Consider the following 25,169-nt stretch of genomic DNA (forward strand, 5'->3'; position numbering starts at 1 on the left):
ATAAGTTTAGTAAAAACATGCAATCATACAATAAGATAAAATGTCCACCAATGTGAGTCTTCAATTATGAACAAGTCTGTCAATCAATAATAACGATTACTAAACTGAACTACGAGAGAAACACTTATAACACCCATAAAGGGAAAACACAAAGAAGGTTATCGTAATTCTCAAATCAATATTTTATTTAAAACTAAGTATGCAAAAAGGCATAATAATGTTCATTAAAGAACCATGAAACTAAGAAAATACCACAATCACAAGGACCACAAAAGGGCCAACAAGAGAAACACCCAATAACATAACTATTTTTAATAATTTTTAAAAAGAACATATTTAAAAGGCATTTATAAAAGTGCATGGTTCCCATAAGAAATCATGCTCAATACCTTATACACGAATAAATAATCTCATTCATCATGTAAGATAATCACAGTACACAAGGATTATGTATCAATATAAAAATTATTTATTCAAAATTCAAAAATAGCAAGGTATCCATGATCACTAAGATCCTAACCACATGATTTTTAATACTTCATAAAATATTTTATGTTTCACATAAAAATATATCAAAAAGAAAAAAAATACACGCTAAGCAAAATCTCATAAAATCATACTTGTGAATAACACACAAAATCATTTTAAAATAAATATTTCAAATTATTTTAAAAATATTTGATAAATTTTCAAAAAAATCCAAAACAAAGTTCAATACAACAATAAATAAGAACATGATTTGACATTTGTCTCCATGAAATGTTTGAATAAAGCATCTAAATGCCAACAACACATGCTAAAAAATTACTAGATCATATACTTACATTTTAAATAAAGTGTGTTAAAAAAAATCTAAGATTCAAACTGGATCTCATGGAAACATACACATATCATTTCACACGATCAAACCAATATTATAAACTTTATAAAATATTTAATAAAAATAAAACCAACAATAATTTGAAAAGCATTTAGTGATTTTAGTTTTAACAAAAAATAACAAATAACTTTTCAAAGAGAAGAAAAAATGAGTGTTTTCTCATGCATAATGCATGAGATAGATAACTCAAATAGCGCTAAAGTTTTAATATACATACCGGGTCAAGATTTCTCTTGAATCCAAGTCACACAACGATTACAAATCCTTCACGAAGGACGAACTCAAACCAAAGAATCCCAAGACCCCAAAAAAGAAAAATTACCAAGAAAGATTTTTTGGCTCCGATACCATGTAATGAAATATGCGGAAGTACAAAACAAAGGCTTCTAAGGGCTTACATGATCATAAATACAATGTGCACATGCACATACATAAGTCCAACTAAGGGACAATAGAAGAGCACTAAGGCGCTACACAAGCGCTAAGTGCATACAAGACATAAAGGAATTAAAAGAACACAAGAATATAAAAACTATACATTTTATTGAGCATGAATGCTTAAGAGGAACATTAGAACATTACAAAATATAAAACCCCTATTTATACACATACAAGAGAGAGAGAGAGAGAGAGAGAGAGAGAGAGCTGTTCAACTGTTCCAACAACTCTATTGAGTATTAACTAGTCAACTCTATGTTGACTAGTAAAAAAAGAACCCAACAAATCTATTTGGTATTTGACCAAATAGTTCCTATAAAAATATAAAAGGACAAAAAATAAAAATAAAGTAAAAGTGCTAATGTGCCCCTAATGGTCACAGTCTGTTACGAGGACTGAAATAACCAAAATACTCCTAATGGGTATTTACCTATTACATCATTATAAATAATATATATATATATATATATACAACTTAACATCTCTCTCTCTCTCTCTCTGAAAGACGAAGCCGAAGAAGGTGAAGAAGATGTAACCCCCTGAAAAGTGCTAATGTGCCCCTAATGGTCACAGTCTGTTACGAGGACTGAAATAACCAAAATACTCCTAATGGGTATTTACCTATTACATCATTATAAATAATATATATATATATATATATATATATATATATATATATATATATATATATATATATATATATATACAACTTAACATCTCTCTCTCTCTCTCTCTCTGAAAGACGAAGCCGAAGAAGGTGAAGAAGATGTAACCCCCTGAAAAGATGTCATGACTGGGCCTGGACAAAAAATAAAAATAAAGTAAAAGTGCTAATGTGCCCCTAATGGTCACAGTCTGTTACGAGGACTGAAATAACCAAAATACTCCTAATGGGTATTTACCTATTACATCATTATAAATAATATATATATATATATATATATATATATATATATATATATATATATACAACTTAACATCTCTCTCTCTCTCTCTCTCTCTGAAAGACGAAGCCGAAGAAGGTGAAGAAGATGTAACCCCCTGAAAAGATGTCATGACTGGGCCTGGATCTCAGGATCCAGACCCAATCTGTTTTAGCTTTATTTAAACACATGCTCATTAATGGCATGTTGTAATTTCCACACTTTATTTAAAGGATATTTTTGTACCCTAATTACACTGTACGTGTATATAGTTAATGAAGCAAACCGCAAACCCTAGTTTGGGTTTTCTGTAGCCACCGACGCCTCTCTCCCTCTCTACTCCTCTGTCTCTTGTGATTAACGGTGGAATACCATTTCTAACACCCCCCTCTCCCCTCTCTCTCTCTCGACTCTTCTTCTCCTTTCATTTTTCTCCATCTTCTCTTATTTCTTCTTCCATTCCTCTTTGGTTCATCTGCATCTTCTTCCTCTCTTCTTTCTTCTTATTTTTCTTGTTCCCTTCCTTTTCCCTCCTTCATTTTCTTCTTCAGTTCTTCTTCTTCTTCTGTTGTCCTTCTCCTTTTTCGTCTCCTCCTCCTCCTCCTTCTGTTTCTTCGTTCTTCTCCTTCTACCAGTCTTCTTCTTCTGCTGCTTCTTTCGTTCTTCTCCTTCTTCTAGTCCTTCTTCATCATTTTTTTTCTTCCTTCTTTATTTTCTTCTTTCCCTCTTCTTCAAAATGGCTGGATTTTTTTTGCAATTAAAAATTTTGTTAGTTTGTTTATGCATTAGTGTGTTTATATAAAAACCGTACGTGTGAAATTGCTACTTTCAGTTTGTGTAATTATTTGCAAATATGCATGTGACTCTGTATGTACGTGTAATTGACTCTTAGATCATGGAAATTAAAAAAATTGTTAAATGAAATGTCTTTTTTTTGTTTATGAGACTAAATGTAGATTTGGATTATTATGTGTGATTTTAGTAGTTTAATAGAGCTAATTTTTCAAATAATCCTGCATGAAAAATTAACTTAATGTCTGTTTAGAACTTTAGATGAATTTGTGTGCATTATATAATGATGTTGAGGAATTTGATTGTTAGTGATTTTGTTAAATTTTCATTGAATGCTCATATTTTATTTCTTAGATACTTACATACTATGTCACACGGACTCGGCTAGGGAGGCGCCGCACCTGAGTCGACACGCCCCGACACAGGTGCGGACACGGATGCGGCTTCAGACATGGTCTAGACTCGGTCAACGAGTCCAGGCCGAGTTCGTCTTTTTTTGGACTCGATCAACATTGACTGAGTCCAAAAATTGTCCATTTTTAGGGTAAAAAAATGATCTTTTTATATATTTTTTTAAAAAATATATATAGCATGAGTCTCAAACATAAGCCCCAGAAAAAAAATTCCGGGGGGCGCCCCGCGCCGGGGGAGCCCCTGGACCCCCTTTCTGCAAGGGCAAAAGTACAATTTGCAAAGTTTATAAAAACACTCATGCTGGTGCCAAACTTTAGAGGACAATATCCACATATATGCACACAGAATATATATATATATAGCCGAGTCCCCGTGTCCAAATTTTTTAAACTGCACCCATGTCTCACCCGCACCCGCACCCATGTGACATAGCTTACATAGATCAAGTTGCTGCTTTAATATTAATTTTACATGTTAATCTCATATTTTTCATTATTTATTTGAGATTTTCTATTTCTTATTGGTTGTTGCTTCATCAATAAACCATTTATTTATTTATTTATTTATTTATTTGTATATATATATATATATATATATATATATATATATATTAAAAGCGTTTTTTAAGTTTTTTTTGAAAAAATTGAGGCTTACATTTTACGCCTCGCTTCGGTTTTTGGTGGAGCACTTCGCCATGCCTCAACGCTTTTCACAACATTGTTTCAGACCATTCCTTCCAGATTTCTTTTTTCAAACTGACATTAGAGACTTCATCATCTTTGTGCCATATTATGTTCTGTATCATTTAGGCCTTCTAACTGACCACATTGAAGATTAAATCCCAACACTTTTTAACAAACATCTAGCTAATTTCGGAATACCACCTCTTCAATTCACAAATCATGGAGGAATGTGGATATCTCCTCTTACCAAGTTTTGCAATAATATCCGATTCTCCATCCGTGCTGCGAAAACCACCTTATATCTGAAAATAAATCGCTATGATCCTCCTTTTCTACTAGATAAAGGCAGCACCTATTTGGCAAGGATATGCCAAGTTTTTTTAGTTTGCGCTGCAGGAGTATCTCTGCATAAGATGCCAAAAAAAAGAACCAATTTTGCTCTTGGAATCACCCTTTTAGCCGAGCAAATTTTCCTCCAACCTACTATATCAAAATCCTCTTTATAGAGTTCCAAATCATCTTTCTAGTAACTGAACATTCTCCATATTTCCATCCACATATACTCGTCCAGATTATCTTGAACCTGCACATCTTGAGCTTGTTGCCAAATTGGTGCCAACGAAGGAAAAGTGGATCCCAACATTGAGCAAAGAGCTGAAAACCTTTTCCAACCATGCATTTCTTGATATTTGTGAGGTATCTTTTCTCATAAACCTGCAGGTAGGAGTTCAGAGCTGGGCCTTGCCAAGTATGAGTCCAATATCTAATCGTTTTACCATTACACACACTGCACAAAAGATGCTCCACAGCTGCATCCCGACACATAAGAATACCTCTCCACAATGAAGAACCTGCATAAATATTTATAACTCCCAAAGGCCGTTACTTCTCAAGTATGACTAAGACTTACATAAAGATGAGTTTTAAAATTTCAAAAAACGCAAATTGATAGTGTTTCCTTTGATGATACTATTCACAGTATCTTTTTTTTATATCAGAATATTTCCTTTTTGTTTTGTTCAAACATCAAAGCACAATATTTTTGAAAAGCAGGATATGGTGACTAATTTTCAGTCTGAATGATATCACAAAGTCGTTGAATTTTTGTTAAGATTCAGGTGCCAAATGATATGTTTATGGCTAAGAGGTTTGTTAAGAGATTGTGTGTGGGTCTGAACATGTGTGTGCGCATGTGTATGTTTCATCATCATCATCATCAATAAAAATACATATACGATGTGATGTTCCTTAACCAAGAATCCAAATTAAGGTTAGAGAACCTTCATAGGTAGACAAACATTGTGATCCTCCCACTCCCTGATGAATGCAACTTGCTTGACTATATTCCTAGGTGCTTGTGCATACGTCCATGTGGCCACATGTGTCAAGTGTACAAATTCATATCCAATGGCATGCAAGCTCCTGACCATGCTGAGAGGGATGCAAATCTTCACCTATTGGCCCATGAGAATCATGCAAACACATGCATACACACCCATACTAGCTTATTAATAATAAAAATGTCTGAGAATATTAAGTTTTTGACTAGGATAAAAAGAAAAAAATGGTATGTTTTATGCTACTGTATCAACAGCTGATGGTACTAAATGCATTTATTTTGAAGTTATTCATGTGTTGTAGACAGAAATTCTCTAAATTTTTGAACCAAATATTTTCTACTAATAAGCAGATGAATTTAATGCACCTGCTGTTTCAATTTATTGGCATTAGTTTCTAGTCATCGACTTTTTGAAATTTTGTTTCTGAGAAAGTTTTTAATGATAGCTGTTTCAAGCTTTGTAAAATTATAATGGTAATTCTGCAAGGTTAAAGAAAGTAAATGGTCACAAATTTGTAGCCCGGGGGCTATTTATATTATTTTAAAGCAAATATGTATGCTTGAATTATTTAAAACTCTCATATCTTTGCCACACCATGTATTGTCTGCAATTTTCATATCATATATTAGGCTTAGGACAACCTGCACGCTGCTGCTGTGGCATGCTTGGTTCTTGATGATAGTCAGAAAGTCTATTAATTAAGGTAGTGTGGTCCCTGGTTCTGCGTCTATTTATGGACAACTGCATCCTGAAGAGATTGGTTTCACAGCCAGGTAGGCTGTGAAAGTTTCATAGTTGAAAAGCCTTGTCCATATCTTCATTCTTTGATCAAGCCTTCTCTAAATTTTGTTTTTGGAGCATGTCCTATTGCAGCACATGGGCATTTCACTTTTAATTTAGAGTTTATGTGGGGTCACTTCCTCAGAACCACCACCTGATAGAGTCTGTTTCTGTCAACATTAGGCAGGTTAAGGCAAGGCATTGGGGGAGCACATCTGCATGGTGGAGCTCCCATCATTTCTTTTACTGCAAAATATGTAGAGTTGTGTATTTGGCATTTTTCTGTTGCTTTTTTTCGATGACTTATCCCTGAATTATTTTCCCTGCTGTTTGTGTTAACTTGCTCCATATTCTTTTACTACATATGACAGTAATCCTATTCATGTTTTCTGAATGCTTATTCAAAATTTTTGCTTAAAACCATTTAAGTTTTGACCTCTTAAAAGGGTACAAATGGTTGGTTAAAATGAAGAAATTCAAACAAGCTAGGTGCCTTAGCAGCATTACTTATGTAGAATCAACATAAGCAGTGTTATTTACATGGATCAGGATGCTAGAATTCAGTAATTACCAATTCTTAGGTCAACATATACGTAAACATACACATTTAAATAACCATTTAAAGGTTTATTGTGCTCAGTTCTTTCTTGATATCATTTTGACAGATTGTAGGAGATGTTTCAGCAGTAAAGAAAGCTCTTCTAGCTGTGTCACGCTGCCTTCAAGACAATCCACCATCAGATAAACTTCAAATGGTTGCAAATAGACCTCTTGGGTCACTTCCTCGTGGCAGCTTTCCAGACGTGCGAGGTGAGCCATTCTCTAGAAAGAATTCTTTGCTCATGACGGCTGCACCTGCTTCTGTTCTATCTTCTGGCAGTGCTGTTGATCATCTTCCAAGAGGTCATCCATCCAGATTGGAAGGGGCTGACAGTATTTCATCCCCGGGTCAGAGAAGGGGTCAACAAGAGGTTGCGTTTAAATTGGTTTGCTCTGATAATATGATTGGTGGCATAATTGGCAAAGGGGGAGCTATTGTCAAAGCATTGGAGAATGAGACTGGGGCCTCTATAAGTGTTGCTTCGCGCATTCCAGACTCTGAGGACCGTGTCATCACCATTTCTGCAATGGAGGTTTGTGGTGCAGTTCATAATTTGGAACCCCTGCTTTTCCTTATTTGTTTTGCAACTGTCTATGCTTTTTCATTTTTATTTTTCTATTATATAGTATCCAGAATCGCGATTCTCTCGTGCACAAAATGCTGTCGCTCGTGTTTATTCTAGATCCATAGAAGCAGGGATGGAGAACAGTTTAGCGCAAGGCCCAGAAAAGGGTGAATCTGTTTCTGCTCGGATTCTAGTAGTATCAGACCAAATTGGGTGCTTGCTTGGGAAAGGAGGCACAATCATTTCAGAGATGAGGAAAGCAACTGGGGCAGTTATCCGTATTTTCAGACATGATCAGGTCCCAAAATGTGCTTCAGAAAATGAAGAATTAGTACAGGTGTGTTCTTTGTGTCTGTTACGTGTCATTTTTTAGAATTGAGAGACACCATCATGTGATTTTTTTTAAAGCTAAAAACTGTAAAATTTTAGTAACAACTACGTATTGGCAAATCACAAACAACATTCTTTCCTGTCTAACACTAGGATCCCTTTCTAAACAGAATTTGTTTAATCCTGTTGGAAACTTTTTTGTGCAATGACTGGATGTCTATTGAAAATTGGTCTCTACCACAGAAAGGGTTGTAGGTGCTTCAGATGTTGGTGATTTTTCTTTGTTCCATAATAACTTTCCCATCATATGAATATTTTGCATGGCAATTGGCAAGTCTTCTTTCTGCAAACTTTTTCACTGACAAGCATGCATTTTTGTGTTTGCAGATAACCGGCAGCCTTCGTAGTGTTAGGGAGGCTTTACTTCTTGTGACATCTAGGCTTAGAGACAACATGTTCCCAAACAGAGCACCCGGTTCAGGATCTGGGCCCTTATCTTCAGCTGTATCAGATTTTGGTTCTTACAGTGGAGTCCATGAAGCAACCACCCGTGGACCATACACGTCTTACAAATTTGAGAATCCTTCTTCTTTAACTCTCGGTGTTGACAGATTGACCTTGCCAGGCAGCAATAAAGCTGGACTTTCACATGGTTTTGTTCGCCCATCATCCCCAAAGTTATGGGAATCACAGGTAACAGTTTTGTTGTTTTCTTATAAATGATATTGCCTCTCTTAGACACATTCATGAACATTGACTTGTGAACAATATTTCGTAAGCCTTTCATCACATCACCTCATTGTCATTATAGTTATATGAATTTATTAGCATACACAATACAAGGACGGTATATCATGAATATGCAGTTTGTCATGTCACAATAGGACAAGTAATGTGAACATGATAATCCATGGACTCCTTTGTCCAATGATAGGATAAAATATTAAAATGTCTTTTAGTCCCGTAAAATAAGTTTTAATCAGTACAGCTGGCTGTCTTTGCACAAATATTTCCTAGTCAAGAATATTTTTTTATCTCTATTGGTATGAAGACCAAAATGTCCCACAACACGAGAAATAATCTTCAAAGGATGATAAAAAGGATAAATGCTCTTAGCCTCTGTAAGCTCTTCTAAAATCTAAGCAATGCAGACTCTTGTTCATTTACTTGAAAAAATTAATTATTCCATAAGCCAGGCACTAGTCCAGCGTGCTGGGCAACTTCTTGTACAGCAAACAGCAATGCAAAACACCAGATCACCATCTAAGTCTAAAAAATGATATCCAAAAGATGATGGAAAGTATCTGCTGCCATAGGCACTAAAGTTTATATTCTTATAGAATTTTAGTTAATGGCTACATACCACCAAAGGTGAGAAGGAAAATATCCCTTGCTGAGGGTTCTCTAGGCAATGAGGGTGATCATCTTAAGACAAAATCATCAAACAGGGGGACAGAAAAAGAGAAGTAGCAATCTTGGCTGCAAAACAAATGTAACTATCTTGTGACTTGGGACATTTTCTTCAATATATCAAAAAATAGGGGTAGGCACCGAGTTGGGCAGCCTGATGAGCCATGATCCGTAGTAACAGGAATATAAACATGAATGAACGATATTTTCTTTGCTAAAATAATTTGGACTGTAATTTGGCTCAACCCAGATAAGTTATCCTTTTTACTTGGCTGAATGCATGGGTGATGAGCTGTTGCTAGGACCAGGGTCCATTAAGAACTGGGACAAAACTGGGCCTTCTTATTAACGGATAAACGGTTCAAGTCACCCTAGATAGCCCAGTGGACCAAGTATAAATGAGCTTAGTTTGGGTCAGTTTGGCACATTGTCTTAATAAAAAATAAAAGTAAACATTTCTCTATGCAGTTTATAAGATGAGGATCAATTCAGCCTGAGTCACGTAGACACTCTTTGCTGCTTTGAGCTTTAGATTAGGATTGCTTGACACAGTACACACATAGACACACACCCGCAGTGCAAATTAGCATCTCTATATGTTATTCTTGTTTAACTTGGAACTTTTACCAATACAAAATGGGTCATAAGTTTTTTACAGTGGAATCAAAGGGAGAAAGAATGATCAGGTCATGGAAACTTGAGATTGGCTGTTGAGATTTGAGATATTATTGAAACAGTTAGGTATGTGTATGTTGGTGTCTGTAAGTGTCAGACGAGAGTACAAAATTTAAATAGAAGAATTTATGTAAATCATAGGATAAAGGTTGGGTGGATGAAATGGAAGAGTGCAACTGGAGTGTTGTGCGATCGTAGAATGCCATTGCGGTTGAAGGGAAAGTTTTATAGGACTATTAGGCCCGCTTTACTATATAGTACGGAATGTTGGGCTGCCAAGAGACATCATATTCAAAAAATGAGTGTAGCTGAGATGCGTATGCTGAGATGGATGTGTGGAAATACAATAAAAGATAAGATTCGGAACGAGGAGATACGTAAGAAGGTAGGCGTTGCACCCATTGAAAATAAGATGAGAGAGAATTGTTTACGGTGGTTTGGACATATTCGACGAAGGCCTAATGATGCTCCAGTTAGAAGGATGGAGAAATGGGAAAATATATTAGTTAAAAGAGGTCGGGGTAGGCCTAGGAAGACATGGATGGAGGTGATAAGAAAGGATATGAATGCTTTGAACCTCACCGAGGACATGGCATTGGATAGAAATGAATGGAGGAGAAGGATTCATGTGGAAGACCCATAATGATTTTCTTTGTTGGTTCATATCGCCGACCCCAATTGTTTTGGGATGAAGGCGTAGTTGTTGTTGTTGTTGATTTGAATCGTTGTTGATGAATTCATGTTGAATTTACAAAACTTACATTGAAGAACGTGTGTAAGTTTGATTGGAATCGTTGTTGATGAATATTTGTGGGTTCATGGTACAACCCACGAACTTTTGAAAAAGAGATGTAGGCCAAAAAAGAAGCAGCAACATTCATTGGATAAAACTTGGAAGGTTCTAGTTGGAGTACTTTTAACAAGATTTTGACCCTATTTGCACGAAATATCCATCTGATAAGTCAGATGAACATTGTTAAAATTGGTTTAAAGGACTACTTCCGACTGTGTGTGTGTGTGTGTGGTCAGATGTGCATTTATGCACAACCCTACATGACATGCTGTGACAAGTGATTGGACATAGGACATGCCTCTGCTCGGACGCAACATGACATGACACAGTCAAAGCTCTGCCAGACATAGTCAACTGTGCATCAGGTGTAACATTGCCTATTTTTGGTTATTTTATTTGTTAAAAACTAGATTATTGACCTTGACATATTTTGTTTAGATAGTCTCACTAAAGGAGCCATTTTCATTGTTACTGTATCAGCTGTTAAAATAAGGCTGACTTTCCTAGGACTTGACCTTGGCACCAGTCCATAATGATCAAAGTCGAATTGAAAGACTATTAATGAAGCAAATTTAATGAACCAACTAGTACCATAGAGAAGCAGCCATAAACCGGAAAAGCTTGATCAATTTGAAAAAGAGTGGGTCAGGCAGGAACTACTGAGTTGGAGTTTTCGGTGGCCATTCTTGGCAACCAAGAACTCTTTAATAAATCTTTATTTTGATAGAGCGAGAGGGGTGGTATTTACATAGTTGGTTTTAGGACATATATCGCCCCATCCTCCCATTTAAGAGGTCTGGGAAAAGATGTTTCCATGATTTTGAAATAGGATTTGTTGTTGTTGAATGACAATTATACCCTTGGTTTGAGGATCTTATTGCATAATGTACCTTGCTGTAATTCATAATGTTTTGTGCTTTGTGTGTGCATGTATGTTTGTGTGGGTGGGTGCATGCATGGGTGGGTGTTGTGTGTGTGTGTGCATGCTTGCATCCTGACGTTTTACAGAAATCTTGAATGTGCCTCATTTCCTTTCCCTGTCTCTCTCTCTGTGTCCTTTGTGACATTTCAATTCTAATGACACTTGTAATATGCTTTAATGTCTATCCTGAATGCATCAACCCTTTAAACAATGTTGTTCCAGGAATGAAACAGTTCTCTTCTCATAATGTGTAATGTTGATCTCGTGAATCAATCATCAGACAGATTTCAGTTAGTCCTAGGTATCTGTAAAGGCGTGGACCATCTAGTGCATGACACCTATTTATGTGTCTGTGCCAGAGTTACCGGAAGCTTCTTATATAGGTGGAAAGTGCGCTTCCCAGAAACTCGCTTAGGAAGCTTGATACTCCTCGCTTCCGAAACTTGATAGGAATCTCGATTCTCCCACATTTCTCTTATGCTTCCCATACGCTTCATTCATGTTTCCTACATGCTTTTTATATGTCCTCTCACGCTTCTTTTCATGTTTTATATGTCAAACTTTTATCTCATGCTTCTACTCATTCCCCATGCGCTTTCTCTAAATAGGTAACCATCATTTTTAGATGTTGACAAAAGTTTAATTCTTACATTAAAAAATCATGAAACTTAGTCATTTTTATTTTTATTCGCTTCCCATTTGATTCCCATTTCACATCCAATTCGATTCTAATATTGTTTCCTGTTTGATTCACATTTCATTTTCAAATTGATTCCTCGCTTCCCTCTTCTTAAAAAATTCAAATGCCTCGCTTCTCACTTCTGCTTCCTGTATCGTTTCCTGCTTCCGCTTCCTAGTCTGGCAACCTTGGTCTGTGCTTGCTTGGGTTTTGAATTTAGCAATTTTCTGTCTTGTAGAGTTTTGAATTTGCTCTATCTGTTTGTCCTCCATCGGCTTGTTTGTCTTTGAATTTGTCAGTAGTTACACACCTGAGTTTTTTTAGTCACATTCCAGTACTGGCCCTTGTAACATTGAATACAAATTTTCTATAGCAGGCGTTAACAGCTGGGAGTCATAGGAGCATTGCAGATATTGGAAGAGGTTTACCTATGAGCATTGCAGATATTGGAAGAGGTTTACCTACAGTGAGAGGTGGAATAGAAATTGGGAGGTTGGTATTCTCAGTTCATCCATTTCTCATGTTTTCAGCTCGTGCATGACATTCAAACTCCATTTATAATGCCAAGAAACTCATAGTCAGTTTGATCTTCTGAAAACTTATGAGCGAATTGCCTTTTATTTCAGTCCTACACGGCTTTGATTAATAATAAACTAGCAAATTGGTGTCTGTTCAAAATATTGCTGTCTTCAAAGAAAGCGCTGGCTTAAGAAACACTGTCACTGTCGAGATATATGGTGGTCAACAATAATAGTGTATGCTCAAGATACAATGTTGCGTGCTTCCATAAAGTTTCAACTTTTTCATGTCAATAACAACAAAATTGCAGTTTCAAAGTATTCAAACATTTTTTCCTAGTGATATCCAAGTGTGTAAATATCTTGATGTAGCAATATGTAGATAGTACAATATGTTTAATTCCAAACCAACAATAGCATAAAATCATCCAAAAGAAATTCTTACTCAAAAAGCAAAAACTGATTATCTAAATTGGGTGACTGTTGAAAATGTGCAAATTTTCATCAATTTTTTTGAACAGCAGCAGGGGATTTTGTTACTTTCTTCTGATAGGAAATGTATAACAATGCAGTACTTTGATATGTAAAACGTGTGCATGATTAGTATATTCTCAGGTTTCGAGTCAAAGTTTGATTTTTTGTTCAAGTACGAAATCGTTCTAGTGGAAAAAACAACTGTTAAATGATTTAGAAAATTTATTTTCAATGGAAGTTTCCTATTCATTAGTTCCAAATGTGTTTTTGGTAAGGCCTTCAAAATGTGGGTTTTCTGTGTAAATGAGTGGGGATTTAACACTTGTTAAAGAAACTAAGAAGCCAATAATTTCAGGACTTTGAAAATTACATGCCTTAAGTGAAAAAGGAAACGTGTGCATGATTAGTATATTCTCAGGTTTGGAGTCGAAGTTTGATCTTTTGTTCAAGTACGAAATCGTTCTAGTGGAAAAAACAACTGTTAAATGATTTAGAAAAATTATTTTCAATGGAAGTTTCCTATTCATTAGTTCCAAATGTGTTTTTGGTAAGGCCTTCAAAATGTGGGTTTTCTGTGTAAATGAGTGAGGATTTATGACTCTTGTTAAAGAAACTAAGAAGCCAATAGTTTTCATGACTTTGAAAATTACATGCCTTAAGTGAAAAGCAAACCTCCAAGGGTCTCTGCTTGCCTAGGCAAGCTCCATTTTGCCTGTCAGCACATGCTACTTTATAGTAAACCGCTCTGGTTTCTTGTCAAGTTCGTTGAGTAGTCTTGTTTGTTTCACTTCATGGAGATTTTTTTTTCATTTGATTGCTGAGTGGAAATCTGTCAAATTTTGTGTATTAAGTGGGCCTGTTAATCTGGATCATTGTATTTGTTTAACTGGAGAATATTTCCATAAACTAAAGCTTTCTGTATACTTTCAGAATGAACTGCTGGTTAATTTAAATAGGGTTGGTCCTCTCACAGTTTTCAGACACTAAACAGTTCTTTGCTGTATGCAGCGGAAGCAAATCTGCAGTTGTAACTAACACGACAATAGAGATCCAAGTTCCAGAGCATGCTTTTGGGTCTGTTCATGGAGAGAATGGGAGTAATCTGAGCATTATCAAACAGGTGAGTTTTTATTTTTAATAAATTTACTGATGCAGTAGGAAAAAGAATATGCATCATGAAGATGCACAAATCATAGAGGGATTTCTTGTCTGGATTCTATGCTTAATGGGTTGATAGTTGATCGAGTTATTTGCCATAATCAGATTTCTGGCGCAAAAGTCACAGCACACGACCCACTTCTGGGCGCCGCAGCAGGCACTGTCATCATATCTGGAACTCCAGATCAAACACAGTCTGCACAGAACCTTCTTCAGGCTTTCATTCTTAGTGGACCAGCAGGGGCAGATCTTTGGAAATTATGATGCTGAGTGTTGAAGCGTTGATTAGTGGCATGGGGCCTACACTCACAATGTCGTAGGCTCTGTATGCCGAGAAAATTTCCCCTTTTTGTTTTTGTATACTATGATCATTTAGATAAATATTACAGTTCGAGAATTGAAAGTGTAAAATTCCAGATGGGTTTTCGAATGATACTGTACTGTTGTGTTAATCCAGATGGATCTTCACCTCTGATATCTCAAATCAGTGGCAGAGGGCGGCTGCTTTGCAGCAGCGATAAATTTGGAAAACATGTAAACTAACGGTTTCTATTCAAAGCCCACAAGGGCTCTGCTCATGTGGTAGGGGCAACTTGTGAATGTCACCAAGTTGACGGGATGTCACAAGTTCTAAACCCACGGGTGGCGGCCCTTGCTGCAAGGTCGGAGCTGGGTGTATTCCTTAGTGGGCAGGGGGCACCTCAAGGGTTTTACCAACCAGAGGCCATCCAATGTGTGGTCGGTGATTGGGGGATGTCCCTTGGACTATCCAAAATTAAAACTGTTTCTATCCAAAAGAAATTATTCAGGTAAAAAAGAACCAAACTATTGCTTGGAATTCTTGAAAACAAGATCCAAAAGAGATTATTCAGGTGCAAAAGAACGAAACTATTGCGTGGAATTCTTGAAACCAAGGTATTTAAACAAAGCCATTCTAAGAATTTTTAGTAGAATTGCATTCCATGTACACTTTTCAGCCGTCCATGTGTGATCCTTCTTTTGGCTGCACGTAGGATTCCAACCAGTGTTGCAAATATGCTGGGACATGGATCATCATGGAATACACCAAAATTTTCGTCCACTTATTGGCAAACTCCCTGTTTTTCTAATATTATCGAGAAAGTATTGAATGAATTTTACTAAGGGCCACTACATTGGACTGAGCATGTATCACAGTGTGATGTATATTTCTTGGTATGTGGGAGAAACTCATCAAACTTAATATTAAGCAAAGTGCAAATATACCAAGTACTTGAAACACATAGCAAACCAGGTGTGAGGCATGATATTCAGAACAGTGACCGGCTGGCTATGTCCAATAACTTTTAGAAATTCATCATATTTGAAAGGATAGAGAGGAACCAGGAAAGCTCTAGTCTCCAATTCTTGGAATTTGCAAGATTTTCGCTAACCAGTCTTTTGGGGCCAATACATGGAGTAAACACCCAAATTGCATCGCTTATTCCTCAAAAAGCCTCCTCAACATCTTTCTTGGGAACCACTGTTAGAAGCGTTTGACCCAATCTGTAAACCAAATTCTAAACTCCTACCCCAACTAGCAAACGGATCTGATATGGGCCGGATCTTGATAGATTTAAATCTGAATCCAAATCAAATCTGATAAGGTAGAGTTGAATCCTGATCCAAAATATATGTGGTAAAACTGGGTGAGTTTAAAAACAACAAAAACTAAGCTCATTCCATGCAAAAATGGAATCGGATGGGATTTTGATTCGGATCTGAATTAATTCTGACCTAAAATACTGATCAGAAATCCCATTTAGCAAATCTGAATCCGAGTATATCCTCATTGGGATCTTATTGTAAGGATCAAGATCCTGAAATAATGTGTTGGATTTGGATCAGATATCTAATCATATCTGACACCCGTTTGCAACCCTACCAACTAACATGCGTGGATGCTTAAAAGGCAACAGGATGTCCAGAGACACTCAACCAATGCAGCACACACACACACACACACACAAAGAGAGAGAGAGAGAGAGAGAGAGAGAGAGAGAGAGAGAGAGAGAGAGAGAGAGAGAGAGAGAGAGAGAGAGAGAGAGATTGGTATCGTACATGAATGAATTGCCAAAATTAATCATCCTTTGAACAACCGGGGGCTCTGACCATCTGGTAGGAGCAGTTTGTGCAAGTCACTATGTATGGGACGTTGCAAGTTCAAACCCCATCTGTACATGGGTGGTTGAATAACTGCCTGATAGTTTGAACAGGCCTCTGGACTGTTTGGGTTTGCTAAAAAAGCTGTTTGTAAAAGAGAGGAAGCCCTAATTCCCCTGTTCTGTTATGAAAAAAACATTGATAATCCTTTTTTGTTGCTCTTCTCATCCAGTAGATTTTAGGAGAAAGCCAAATAGCAAAATGATATTGATAAAAAAATTAAGAGTTGTTGTCTCCTACGATATCAAAAGTCCCATACACCTTCATTTAAAAGAAGTGACTGGAATTTGGGCCTATATAGTTTTAAAAGGATCCTATCCTTTGGCATATCCAAGTCGAAAGATTCTATGTTGATCTTAGCTGTCCAACTGATCGATCTGAACGTCTAGGATTAGTCTACATGCAGGTGAAAATGTGGACGAATCTTAGCCGTCAGTTGAATTACTAGGATCAGCACAGGATGGTTCCATATGTCATATGATGAGATTAGTAATAAGACCAAGTTGGGCTTTATACCAAAAGAAAAAGCACCCAAAATCAAATATAAGATCATGAACATTGCCTTTCTTAAGAGGGAAAAGGGCTCTAATCCAAATCAAGTATACCCATTTGGTCATTCTTTAGTTTTATGCCACCGATTTCTCCATGTAATAAACCCCAAAACAAAAAAAGAAAAATTCAACCCACAGCATACGTAATTAGCCACTTTTACCGATTGATAACAGGTGATATAACTAGGGGTGTCAATTGCTCATGTTTGACCCGGATCCAACATGTAGGAGGTCCCATTAGAAGCCAGGTCGGACTCAAAGAGTCCGATTAGTATATGAAACCGGCTATGGTTTGTGAAATTTCATACCAGATACATGTCTGACCTGAGTTTCGAATAAGGCCTGTGATTTTTCAATTAAAAGTATAAAAATATTATTTTACCGGTTATAGAATGGGTCTGGCTTATGTAATCCTTAGTTAGATTCGGGTTCGGATTCACCTGAGTTCGAACCAGATCCAACCCATTGACACCCCTAGATGTAACCCACATGTGGCATGTGCGAGAGGAAAGAGCTTAAAAGAAAAGAGCGATTGAGTACGATGGAGACAAAGTACGAAATATCAAACAGACAAATGTGGGAAATGGCAAAAAAGAAGGAAGAGTGATAGTTTCTGCATATTCTTAACAATCCATCTTTCTGACTGATTTTGAACGAGACAGACAGGATCAGGTGGGAAGCAATCCATCAGAGGTGCCTTGATGCCGTTCATTCATGTCGTGCTCTAGATGAACGGCATCTAAAGCACAAAAAATGAAAGGCTGAAAAGCAAAGAAAAATGGCGGTGTTTGTTTGGGTTGTGGTTCATCACATGCATGAACAGCATCCACCTCTGGCGATATGATGCCTGCATGACCTAATACTGTCTCGTTTAAATAAAAACAAATCCATTTGAAAACTACCAACGGGGGCTCCGTGTTTGGTAGGAACAGTTAGTGGACGTCACCTTATGTTGGGATGTTGAAAGTTCAAAACCCAATCGTATGAATTGTGTATAACAGGTCGGGGTCTGCCTAACCCCAGCTTTCTTATTTCAAAAAAAAAACTTTGGAGACAACTGCATGGATATGAACCAGGTCTCATTCATATAATCCTTACAAGATCCAATTATAGTTTTCCGTTGGAAACCCTACAGGTTTTAAGTAAACATATTAGGCCCAGGTTTTAAGTGTTTTATGATAGATCTGAGCTGTTAGATGTGTTTAGCATGTTCTATTTAGTGATAATCGACTCTTGGATCATGTTTATATATATATATATATATATATATATATATATATATATATATATATATATATATATATATATATATATATATATATATATATATATATATATAGTCACTAGAAATTCATGGTTTGATTTAATTCAATCTATGGAATGTATACGGTTGTGTATATTAAATTTGTGATGTGCTCGAGTCCTTAGAATATCTTTCTATAATATTTTAAAAGTATTTATTTATTTAAAAAAATGTACAAAATTTTTGAGGGTCAATTTGGGGTCGTTACAAACCATGCATTGAATAAAAAAGATTTGATAAGAAACTATGATTTCTATTTTGTCAAGTTTCTATGCAATATGAGTGATCAATTTTTTATCGCTCTAAATACCATTTAAACACCAAAATTGCCCAATTTAATGCATGTTTTTTAGCAAGCAAGTTATAGCGAATACTTATGTTAAAAATCTTGATGTTTGTCTTTGTGTTTTTTTTTACTGCATTCCTCCCTGTATGGAGCATATTCAATGAAAGGATAAGCCTCTTGCTGGTCTTTGTGTATAAGGGTGCCAATAGGCCTGATTTACCTAGACCCTACCCAAACCAAACCCTATAGGGTTTGGGTATGATGATAAATAGGAGGAATCGATTAAGACCCTGGTCCGAACCCAAAAGTCTGGTTAATGCATGGACTCGGGTATAGTTTATGAAATTTTATACCAGACTTGACCCGAGTTTCGATTAAGACCCGCAAATTTTCAATGTAAAAATGATAAAAAACATGGTTTTATCATGTATGGTCAATGTTTGGTTCATGTAGTTCTCATCGGGTCTGGGTATAGTTTTTCTTATAGTGGACCTAATTAGACCCAGGTTTGGACCTGATACCATACCCAAAAATCTGATCCAAAGTTTGGTTTCACCTAAGTCCCAACCAAACCCAACCCATTGACACCCCCAATTTGTATATAGGCAATCAACACTAATTTGCCAAGGGTCACAGGCTAGGGACCTTTTACCCTAAAGTGATAATAATAAAAAATTACTGAATACGTCAATGAGTTCGATTAAGCAAACTCCTGAATCTTTGAGCCTTTTAAGACAACTTGTAAAATAAGACTGTTTTTCTTACTATCCAAGGTGCCATTTTTTTTTTATAGATGTGTCCAGCATGACTATGTAATTACGTTTTTGAATAAAAAAATATGATTTTATAAACCTTAAAATTAGGCTATTGGTTTTTCAAATGAAAATTGCTCATACTTTACTTTACGATAAAAATGAGGCATTTTTAAAAAAACCCTACAATTTATCAAATTGGCCAAATGAATACTTTTGTAGGTTCTATTTTTTTTTTACGCTTTTACCTTTGCGCATTTTCTCATTTTTGCAAGTCACAACGTTAAAAATAGATGCACCCACAGAACTTGTCAACAAAATCACATACGAGATTGGGATGATTCAAAAAAATTGCAAAATTCCAAAACACTTTGTGAAACTCGTGACGAGTATTGCACCAACCGCCATCCCGACCCTAGAAAGGGTAGGGCCGCGCGCACGAGTACCGTCCCCACCGCGCTCAAACAGTCGGACCCGCACCTGCCAAGCCATTGGCCATCGTTCCCGCTTCCACTTAATTCCACCTCACTCCGCAACCGATGCTCACGCACGCACAGTACGTACCGTACTCCCCATCGCTCGCCGGTTTAGGGGATAAAACGGGACTACTTTTCTGTTAAATTACAGAGAGGTATCGGTGGCCGGCGCCGATGATGAAGGAAAGACTAATTAAGTAATTATGTTATTGAATAATGAATATAAATTAAAAAAGAAATCTCAGAGCAACCCCCGTGATTTTCCCCCAAAGAATAAAATCTTTTCCGAAAAATCTAGAAAAAGAAAAAGACAGAAAGACAAATTTCCACTGCAAATCCTTCAATGACAATCGTCATTTCCTCACAATAGCCCACACACAGAGAGAGAGAGATATATACAAGGACACAGGTGTCATATTAATGGAAAAAAAAGGGAAAAGAAGGGAAGGGGAGAGAAAATATGAAGGAATAATTCACTCGTCGTTCAGCCGGAGAAGTCCCCCTCCGTTTCCGATTCTTCGTCGCCGGAATCCGTGGGCTCCTCGTTCAAGTTCGGCTTCTTCGACGAAGACCTCTTCGGCGGCGGAGGCGGAGGCGGAGACGGCGAGTGGGTGGTGGCGGCGGAGGAGAGCTGGGCGAGGGCGTCGACGCGGGCGCCGACCTCGGTGGCCTTCTTGCGGATGGAGGCGGGGGACATGTCGGGGAGGTCGTCGGCGACGAAGAAGTCCGGGAAGTTGAGGCGGGCGGAGGGCCCCCGGAGGTAGAAGACGGCGGTGTCGTAGGCGCGAGCGGCGGCCACCGGTGTGGAGTAGGAGCCGAGCCATATCCTCGACCGCTTGTTGGGCTCCCGTATCTCCGCCACCCACTTCCCCCACTTCCTCATCCTGATCCCCTTGTACGGCTTCTCCTCCCGCTGCCTCTTGACCGCCTTCGTCGTCCTCGTGCAACACTCGGCCCCCATCTGTATGAGAGAGAATAGTCGCGATTCGTCACGTTTGGCCTTGCGATTATCGCATTAATATACCACGGAATTCCCACCTGACTTTTTCGTCTCGGTCCTATTTCCTCCCCCCTTTTTTTCGTGATATGATTGCACAAATATTTGTGCCATCACCCCCATCTTAGGGACAGAGCCTGTCAGTGTCAGGTGTTGTTGGACCACAAGACCTGATGAAGGGTGATGGAATGCTTAATGCACAAAATTTTGTGCAATCATATTGCACCCGATCCGGACTCCTTTTTTTTCTCTCTACTTTTCGGATAATCATTTTGATAGTTCCGTGCTGGGCTAAATCATAGAGATCGTGCGCCGACCTCAACCCCACTTTTTGAAAAAAAAAAAAAATTACATAAACGCCACGGGACTCCAACTGCGTTAGATGGGTTAGAGGAGCCATTCAAAAATAAAAATCTATTTCTTTAATGTAAAATATAAGAATTGTGGAGAAAGCAAGTAGGAGGTGACAAAAAGCAAAAAAAAAAAAAAAGGTTAAAGGAACGAATCAATTTGAGAAACGAGGATGAAGCGTGTTTTTCACTAAAAAAATAGAGTTTTTCATAATTCAAAAGTGTGCTCATCAAAGCTTCCACTATTTTTTAAGAAACGAAGAGTTTCTGGCTTTCCATAAGAATCAAGTTTTCCCATATAACAAAAAGCTTTCCGTAACTATAGTTGGGTCTCATTAAGATAAAAAAAGGCTTCAATCCAAACTCTGAATCAGTACAATTGAATCGCTCAGAAATATCAATCACTTGAGGTTGGGTTGAGCTCGCTTAAAAGACTGGCTTATTTTTTTATAATTTTTTAAATTTCAAAGATAAAATTGACCGAATCAGCTCGATGTTTGAGCCTGAATTGGACCATCCTTTGAAAATCAAATTCAATTCCTACGGCATTGCTCCGACTAAGCCCGAACCAGAGACGGAGCAGTGGCAAGTCTGTGGTGTTACCCTTAACCAAGGGTAATTTGGGAAATGGTGGGAATTTGATGCCGACCAAAAGGCGCGACGTGGGCGACCGAGTTGCCGACATGCTCAGACGCACAACCCGATGAGCAATGTGGTCCACGTGGAGGGACGTTTACACGTCATCCCCCCACCGACATTGGTGCACTCCCAGCGCCTAACTTCCGTCGGTTACGAGGAATTTTTGCCTGCTCACCCGACCCTACGTGGCAGAGAAAGACAGCTGTCATTGCCAACCCTGCTGGTTCCAGCAGCGTAAAGCGATTGGGCTTTTAAGGCGTCCGGAGGGGCACATCTTGTGTAGGGTGCAGTCTATTAGGAGATCCGACCCGATTCCGAACAGAACCCGAAGTAATAGTGACAAACGTTTTTTTTCGGCAAAATCTCGTTTGTCAAAAACTCGCGAGAAATTTAAATTTTTTCATAAAATCTTGCAATTTTTTCTGGAAAATCTCGGAAATAAATAAATAAAATATAAAAAATAATTTTCATAAGAAAATATTAATAAAAATTATTTAAAAATAAAAATACACGGTTTTTTCACCATAAATAGCAGTTTAAAATGTGAATATCACATTTAAATTGCTGTCTTTATGTTTTTTTGATAAATCTTGCAATATTTTTGAAAATCTCGTTTTAAACTTTCAGGCAATTTCTCGCTATATATATTTGTTACAGAGGCAACAGTATGGAATGGATGCCTGGTTGTTGGGTTGGGGAAAACATAGTACTGATTCCATATATACTACAGCCCCAAATCCATTCTGTTGCTATTGTGGACACTTCTCCGACTAATTTGGTCATGTTTTTTGTTCAAAATTTTGGTTAAAGATCTGGAACATTAGGATCCAAACCAGTATGACGTATGAAAATCTTGTTTGGCCACGGGAACAAAATGGGCTAACCCTGCTAGTAAAATAAGTGAACCAGCAAGCCCATACATGGGAAATAGCCCGGTCAAACCCAGCCTGTCCCATGCCAGTCCCAACGTGCAGCCCTAGAGTTGGCCCAGTTGGTTAGATTGCCGAACCTTGTTGGGTCCAGTTGGATGACAGTGGGTCCGACCCAGTCCAGCCTGACCTGTCCCACGTCAACACCTAACAAGGTTGCGGGTTTAAATGAATTGGATTTGCTTGCGACCATCAAGAGTGTCTATATATATATATATATATATATGTGTGTGTGTGTGTGTGTGTGTGTGTGTGTGTGTGTGAACCTTTTTATGCCAATTAAATAATCATAAAAAATCTCAAATCCCCAACAAACCATAAATAGCATAGGAATATTCACTAAATTATCACTTTTATGAAATGTCCAACAAACCATAACTAGCATATAAATTAAAAATTGTGTGGTCTAACCTTACCCCATAATGGCATATTATTAGCACTTCGCCAACTAATTATACGGGTTACCAGTGCGTGGTGGGCCTGAGCCCGGGCTCAAGTTTACCATGGATAGGTTCTAACTCAACGTAAGCATCTATAGATAGTGGCTCCATGGGCCAGGTCCATCTTTGACTGGTTTCATACCCAATGGACCCATTTGATGGACCTAAGGTGGATTAATATTGTAGCAAAAACTGCATAGCATATGTGAGTTCTGGATCCATGTCGGTCTCCAACTTTCTTGGACTCTTTTCAAAATCAAGCTGGATAGGTTGTGGACCGGTTTAGATCCAAGATGCTTGCACCGAATATAAGTGAGGTTATCTTATTGCTTTCCCTATCAATTTACACATAAAATATGCTGCACTTAAGTTGGGTTCAGATTACGGTTGGAACCGACTAACCCAAGTCCAAGTCCAGGATTGGGAGTTTGGACGTGGGTCATTGACCCAATGCTTAATAGGGATGCAAATCACTTCGAGTTCTAACCTGGTTTGAACCAAATCAGACCCATATTGTCAGATCCAGGTATTATATATCCAAATACAGGACGGATTTGGAAAAAGATATGGTTGGTTTGGTGGGTTCTGAGACAGAATCAGGTCAAAATCTCTGTCCCGGGTCTAATTCAACCCATTTTACCTTTTTACATGAAAGCCAAAAGATCATACCCATTTTAGCAGATCCGGTACTACAAGGACAAGCTAGATCTGAGACTCTACTGCATGAACTGAGTTCGATATTGATCTAAAACTGGACCCACCCTCCAAAAATTGGATAGTGTCGGGTTAACCATGACTCGACCCCTATCCGACCCATTTACATCATTTTATATAGAAAGTTTTTTCATGTGTTACCCGGTTGCATCACCAAATACTTGCAATATTATTTCATACGGTCCACATAAAGGATGAATCTCGATAAGTTAGCCTGGCATCATATTGACAAACCGTTTTTTAGGTAAATATCGGCAGCCAAAATCTCTTGAGATTTTTATTTTTTTTAAATCTTGGATTTTTTGGCAAAAATGACAAATTTTTGAATTAAAAAATAAAACCATTTTTAATAATTTTTAGAAAAAAATAAAGTTACAAAATGGAAGCCCCCATTATACGATCATATAGCCTTTTCTCAATCAAATTGTTCCCCATTATACAAATGCCAAATTTATAAATATTTATTAAAACCATAGTCACATATAACGTGGAGATTTTTGAAAGTCCTGGGATATTACTGTGAGACATTCGTAAGCCATTAAAATTCCAATATGGTTGCAGGATTTTCAAATTTCTCATTTATTTCCAATACTTTGATATATTATCGCAATATAATCAATTTATATTAGTTTTTAATTGTAAATATTTTTATTTTTAATATTTTTGTAGTTTTTATGATAATTGTTCCGTTATTTCCCAATATTTTTTTCAAGAAAAAAACAAAAAAAAATCCAGTTGATTGCAAATACACCTCTGCAAAAGCTACCAAATACTTTCTTCCCTTTTTAGGGGAAAGGAAATAAAATAGTGTCAAATACTTTCGGTCAGGCCATATTGTGCTGGAACCAGCACACGTATCCTGCAGGCTCATGTCTGTATCTCTTCGACATTCTCTTGTGCAGTGTATGGGCAAGGCCCAATGTTGTCAGTATCGGCCCTGAATCGTTTGGACAACGATTCAGGTGAATAGGCCAATACCGATTCTCAAGTGAATTGGCTAAAAAAAAAAAATTTATTCCGTGTCAATCGCACGTGTTAAAATAATATTAAAAATTAGTTTTAATATTTTTTATATTTATTAAAAAATATCCGATTCAGGCTAATATCGTATCGATTTACTGCCGATACAGGCCGAAATTGACAACATTGGCCACGCCTTTATGGGTTGTTGTCACG

General features: G+C 37.4%; 1 protein-coding gene and 1 pseudogene across 3 annotated transcripts in view; one reads left to right on the forward strand and one right to left on the reverse strand.

Moving 5' to 3' along the window:
• LOC149838746 (KH domain-containing protein HEN4-like) overlaps window positions 1-14,827 on the forward strand; it is a 33,473-nt gene extending 18,646 nt beyond the window's left edge. Inside the window, exons 2-7 of one of the 2 annotated variants that reach the window (XM_090006781.1) lie at window positions 6,916-7,383; window positions 7,478-7,753; window positions 8,134-8,439; window positions 12,599-12,717; window positions 14,226-14,337; window positions 14,481-14,827. In XM_090006781.1, coding sequence (XP_089862907.1) covers window positions 6,916-7,383; window positions 7,478-7,753; window positions 8,134-8,439; window positions 12,599-12,717; window positions 14,226-14,337; window positions 14,481-14,639 — 1,440 coding nt within the window. In that variant the 3' untranslated portion in view covers window positions 14,640-14,827. The remainder of the gene's footprint in view (window positions 1-6,915; window positions 7,384-7,477; window positions 7,754-8,133; window positions 8,440-12,598; window positions 12,718-14,225; window positions 14,338-14,480) is intronic. The other variant, XM_090006782.1, reaches the window with a different exon arrangement.
• A 5,408-nt stretch (window positions 14,828-20,235) lies between these two features.
• Window positions 20,236-20,911, reverse strand: LOC149838747 (ethylene-responsive transcription factor ERF011 pseudogene; annotated as a pseudogene). The gene has a single exon (XR_016432208.1). The product of XR_016432208.1 is annotated as an ethylene-responsive transcription factor ERF011 pseudogene (transcript).
• Between the last annotated feature and the right edge of the window lie 4,258 nt (window positions 20,912-25,169).

The sequence above is a fragment of the Nuphar pumila genome, chromosome 5 (genome assembly GCF_984573655.1).
Source record: "Nuphar pumila chromosome 5, dmNupPumi1.hap1.1, whole genome shotgun sequence".
In the NCBI taxonomy this organism is placed as follows: domain Eukaryota; kingdom Viridiplantae; phylum Streptophyta; class Magnoliopsida; order Nymphaeales; family Nymphaeaceae; genus Nuphar; species Nuphar pumila.